Raw genomic sequence first — 6,000 nt, 5'->3', positions numbered from 1 at the left:
CTCAAGTTTGACATTTTGGCTTGAAAGTTTAGCTGTTTTGAATAGTTGGACTTAAGGACTTATATGTGATGATGTCATTATGACCAAAATAGATTGTTGTAAACTATATACAATAGCATTTTATATTTTATTATAAAAGAAAAGCAAACTTCTTGTTTAATTTAAGTTTTTACATCACTATTTTAGGTATGGATGGCAGAACAGAAAATATCATATGATAAGAAGAAACAAGAAGAATTAATGCAACAATATCTTAAAGAACAAGAATCATATGATAATAGGTAAGAAATTCCACTATGCTGATGATTTTAAAGTAATTAATTGCATGAGAATGATCCCTTACCGAATCACATATTAAATTAGCTTTTTTGAATTGAATGTCTCTTTGACAGGATTCTATTCCCTGTGAACTATCTTTACTCTCCTATTTGTAGATGGCTACTTTTCAAACCTTACCCATAGTTCACATAAAATAGAGATTGATATAACTCTATATACAGTTTACGAGTAAGTCTCAATTTAGACAGAGCTTAGAAGAACAATAAAATGTACACTCAAACTACTGAAACCTCTCACAAAAATATTTCGTTAAAATACCCTGAAATGAAAAGATGCACAGGACAGCTTCAAAAAGTAAAGCAAAGTGTCTCTACTTCACCTGCATATGATTGTTCTGTTAATGATAAGATCCCAACTAGAGTTCTTCATTGGTTTGTTCCAGCAAAGTACCTTTCCTTTAACTATTGTCATTTATTTTATTTTTTAATTACAGTTGACATTTGATATTTTATATTAGTTTCAGGTGTACAATGTAGTAGTTAGACATTTATATAATTTATGAAATGGTCACCTCACCTGGCACAATATATAGATATTACAGTATTATTGACTATATTCCCTATGCTGTACTTTACATCCCCATGACTATTTTGTAACTACCAATTTGTACTTCTTAATCTCTTTATGTTTTTTACCCAGCCCCTCCCAACCCCTTTCCCATCTAGCAACCATTAGTTTGTTCTCTGTATCTATGAGTCTGTTTCTGTTTTGTTTGTGTACTTTATTCTTTAGCTTTCACATATAAGTGAAATCATACAGTATTTGTTTTTCTGTCTTACTTATCTCACTCAGCATAATAACCTCTGAGTCTATCCATGTTGTCACAAATGGTAAGATTTCATCCTTTTTTATGGCCAAGTAATAACTCATTGTATATATGTACCACGTCTTCTTTATCCAATTATCTGTTGATGCTTCTGTTGTCATTTTATATGTGTATTTGCAAGTCTAACTCTGAGCTGGTTTCTCTTGTTTAATCAAGTAAATAGTTGTGCTTTAGTTACATAGATCATATCCTCACTTCCACTCAGTCCTGGTTTTCATCAAAATATGGAACTTAAGCAAAGTAATACTAAACCATTACTACTAAGTACTCTCTTTAAAATATAGACTATTGAGAGCAAAATTAAAGAAATAAAACTTTTAGTTCAGCTAAGTATTTTTCTCACTAATTTTTTTAATCTGGTTAACCTTTATTGAGTAGCTACTTTATGCAAGACAACAAAGGGTATAGGGGTCTATAAAAGTGTGATATGTAGTTTCTCTCTGCCCTCAAGAAAATCTAGTAAGTGATATATGTGTGTACACACACACACACACACACACACACACACACACACACACAACTATAGAATGCTAACATAGGAAAGAATAATTCCATTTGGGATAATAAGGTAAGACTTCATGAAAAGAGGTGACATTTAAGCTGAACTAAAAAGAATAAAGATATAGATTAGTGGCACTAAACTGAGATACATTATTCCCACCCCACCCCGCCACCCCCAGGGAACATGTGGCAATGTTTGGACATGTTTTTGATTGTCACAATATAGGGGTTGAGTACTACCAGCATCTAGAGGGTAGAGACTAGGGATGCTGAAAAACAGCCTACAATGCACAAGACAGCCCCAGACAATAAAGAGTGATCTAATCCAAAATAATAATAGCACCACTGTTGAGAAATGCTGATTTACATGTAGTAAAAGCTTATTAAAGATCAGCACGTTGGGAAAAGTAGAGAGGGTGTTCAGGAAACAAATAGTTGAGTTAGACCGATGAAGAGTTAGTGGAGGTGGAAAAATAGGTTTGCAACAGATCACAGTGTTTTTATTCTTTATCTTAAAGAAAGAGTTACTTATTTCCCTTTGTAATTAATAAATATTTGAAGCTATGCAAATATCTTGTTTCCCCTGGAACTTTTCCCTAATAATTTTGGCATTCATTGGTAGATCTTACTTGCATCAGTTATTACTGTGGTATTCTAATGATGATTTTCTATTTCTCTTTCTCTCTACATTTTTTAATTTGAATTTCTCTGCAAAGAAGAATTTTCCCTTTCCATCACTTAGTTATTTGTTTAATCATTTATTTCTATCAGTATGGATTCACTGTTATTTCAGATGTAATCTAATGATTAAAGTTTTGGAACTTTTATCTCTAACAAAAATATTTTATCTTAATTTCTTTAGAGTTTTTATTAACATTCTATTAATAAATTATTAACATTATGTCTTATTTTATTTAGATTGCTTATGGGAGATGAACGTGTAAAGAATGGCCTTAATTTCATGTATGAAGCCCCACCAGGAGCTAAAAAAGGTACTCACCTCATTCTTTTTTTTAAGTCTTTGGTATGTGGTATGTTTGCAAGTAAAGTTTGAGAACTTTTATGACACACATTTTTTTTAAGTTGCTCCTCATCTTTTAAAATTGCTATTATTCTGTAAAGATGATTTTTTTAAATATTGAAGTCAGTACAGTAGAATAAATATTAAAATTACATGTCTACTCTACTAATATTTCATGACTTGTCCTTTGGAGAAGAAAAAAATCTCAGCATCAGCAGAGGTGCATTTATTCTTTTATAATGTATGCATATATTTTTGTCTTTCTTACTGAATATACATGTAAGTAGCATAATATTAACTGTCAGTGAAAAATGTAAAAGTTAAAAAATTAGATATTAATATATTAAATGCTCTTATTTAATATTGTATTTTATTCCTCAGTGATTTTAATTTTATCTTGTGAAAGAAGAAAAAAAGTCAAACCAATAAATTCTTACAGATTATAATTAAATACCATAATTAGTGTATGATAAACTTGTTGTAAGTTTTTAACTTGGTCTGCATTTTTTTCCCCTCATATTTTTGATATGCAATCAAGAAAACAAAGAGGTAAAGTACTATTTTCTGTGTTTGAATTTACTTGCAATGGATTATAATTTTATGGAAAGTTGAAAGACTTTTTAATGAATGTTTTTAGAAAGAAGAAGCAGAAGGAGAGACTGAATACAAATTTGAATGGCAGAAAGGAGCACCACGAGAAAAGTAAGAACTGATTTACTTTTTGGATAAAATATATATCATTAAATTTATCTGATATTCCATCTTTCATTGCCTTTTCATTCGCTGGAGAAGGCATCTGATGTGAAAAAATATTTTCACTGATTTGTCTTATGCAACGAATTTGCTTGATCATAGTCTCTAGTTTTATTTATTTTTTTAAAATTACAAATTATCAGGCTGAACACTTAATAAGTAAGTGGTGTTTGGAAATATGAAACAGGTTTTATAGTTCTATTCATTTATTGCACTAATACATTTTGTAATGTACTTAGAACTATAAAACTTTTTCAGAATAACTTCTGCTTAATTTATTAAATTATTCTTAATATCATGTTTGTACATTTCCTCTACTTAATAGATATGCCAAAGATGACATGAATATCAGAGATCAGCCCTTCGGTATTCAGGCAAGTGATATTTATTTTACTCTGTAAGAATAATTTTTATTTAAATACTTCTTTATATTGTTGTCCAAAAGATATTTAAACTGAAAAAGGGCTCTGTGGTTTCTACTTGTATCAGATAATAGAAGGACTAGGGGAGAATACATTGAATGTAATAGACTGATAAAAGATAGAAATCGAAGTTTTGTGGTAAAGGTTATAATAATAATGTCTCTGCAGTTTTGAAAGAATTTGGAGAATTAGCTCAAGATCAGGAAATGATGTAAAATATTTGTTTAGAACCAGGACAAAGCATCACCAGTGGGCTAAATCATTATTATAAATAACAGTTTTTGAAACATTGCCATGCTTACTCATTTACATATTGTCTGTGGCTGCTTTCCTGCTACATGGGCAGATTGGAGTAGATGCAACAGAGACCTCTGGCCCCTAAAGCCTAAAATATTCACCATCTGGCCCTTTACAATAAGTTCACCAAACTCTGGTTCAGGAAATTGAAACTTTAAATGTTAACTTATTAAAATGAGGGAAATCTAAGGTTAAGCCATGACATAATTCTTTTTTGGTATTTTACCATTTCTTTTTGGATAATATTGTTTTATGACCACCAAGTAAGAGTTAAAAATAAGTAGGATTTAGCTTAGCTTTTAGGCAGAATTTATAGTGAAAGATTTTAGTATTTCTATTAAATTATCAAATATAGTTATGGCATCTCTTCTCTGAAGATCTTTTAAACAAAAACTAGAGTAATTTAACTTAAACTCTACCAAGGTATAGAGAATTGAACATTGGTTAGATTCTTAGTATTTTAATAACCAAAATAATGTTCACTATTTCCCAGGTTCGAAATGTGAGGTGCATTAAGTGTCACAAATGGGGTCATGTCAACACAGATCGAGAATGTCCTTTGTTTGGTCTTTCTGGAATCAATGCAAGCTCAGTTCCCACTGATGGCTCAGGTAGGCACTAGACATGATTTGTTTGTTTTAGATTTTATATCAAGAACAAATAGGAAAGATAAAATAACATTTTTCTTTAATCTCTCTGAGTATTTTATTTTGGTTTGGTTTGGATTGAGTTGGGTTTTTTGGACTAAGGCACATTTCAAAAATACAATGATCAATGGGAAATTCTGATCATATTTTGAATTTAAAACATTGTATATTAATATTAAATTTAATGTTTCTAGCCAAGGACTCATGAACTTGATTTTACAAGTAAAAGATATATTAAACATAGTTTATTGTTAGTAACCTAAAAATTGAAGGGAGAAATGGTTATTTCTCTTGTTTATATCCTCCTGAGTTATAAAGTAGGCTGGACTAGAAGCCTTAGCAGTTACCTCTTTTTAGTTCAGAGATAAAATCAAAACTGATTTTAAAGGATGTTAACTATGTTAAAATTGATTTTTACTTGAAAATTATTTACCTTCCTGCATATTATTGTCCACTTAACAAAAACTGGTCTAATTTGGTTTGTATCATTTGGATTCTTTTTATAAAAAGATATTGAAACTTAATGTAGTACATTAAGACAGCCACACTTATCCCACCATAACTCATAATAAATTATCATAGAAATAACCTGCTTAACCCTATAATCTTAAGCAAGTCATTTCACTTTTGTGAGCTTCAACTCTCCATTTTAAAATAAGGATGACAGTATAACATGAGATTTTCTGCATTTTATAAGAAGCTATAAAACTTTTTTCTTTTATTGTTAACCTTTTTAAAGAAATCTTTTCTAAAACCCAGTATATCGAACATATAAAGGCAGAGCTGCTCTATTGAATCAAATGCTTTGGGTGTGAAGCCCCATCCGCAGCTCATCTAGACCTCTAATGCACCTCTTTAGATTCCCTCTGGCTTCCGCTGCCACCGCTGAGCCCAGGATTCACCCTCAATCAGCATATGACCTTTAGCTTCTTTTCTATAGCTAGAGATTCTGCTTCTTTCCAGCAAGCCAAATGCAGGCTATAGGATTCAAGATGTCTGTTCTAGTGGTTGGAGTTTAGGAATTTGATTCCTTATCATGGTGACACTGTTTCTTTAATGGTGTTAATGGAAGTCAGAATGGGTAGAGGAAGTACATAGATAGAATATTACAATTGAGTTTTTAACAATCCTTATTGCTCTAAAAAAGCTTAAGAAGCCATATTTTAAGGGAAAACTATTTGCTCAGTAGTAAGA

At 30.8% G+C, this 6,000-nt stretch overlaps 1 protein-coding gene across 1 annotated transcript in view; it reads left to right on the top strand.

The window, feature by feature from the left end:
* CIR1 (corepressor interacting with RBPJ, 1) overlaps positions 1-6,000 on the top strand; it is a 30,382-nt gene that overhangs the window by 4,157 nt on the left and 20,225 nt on the right. Inside the window, exons 2-7 of the mRNA XM_006921211.3 lie at positions 187-281; positions 2,585-2,658; positions 3,226-3,236; positions 3,325-3,389; positions 3,766-3,814; positions 4,653-4,770. Of these exons, the coding sequence (XP_006921273.2) occupies positions 187-281; positions 2,585-2,658; positions 3,226-3,236; positions 3,325-3,389; positions 3,766-3,814; positions 4,653-4,770 (412 nt within the window). The remainder of the gene's footprint in view (positions 1-186; positions 282-2,584; positions 2,659-3,225; positions 3,237-3,324; positions 3,390-3,765; positions 3,815-4,652; positions 4,771-6,000) is intronic.

The sequence above is a fragment of the Pteropus alecto genome, unplaced genomic scaffold (assembly GCF_000325575.1).
Source record: "Pteropus alecto unplaced genomic scaffold, ASM32557v1 scaffold3, whole genome shotgun sequence".
NCBI classification, from domain to species: domain Eukaryota; kingdom Metazoa; phylum Chordata; class Mammalia; order Chiroptera; family Pteropodidae; genus Pteropus; species Pteropus alecto.
This window is presented reverse-complemented; position numbering and strand designations above follow the sequence as displayed.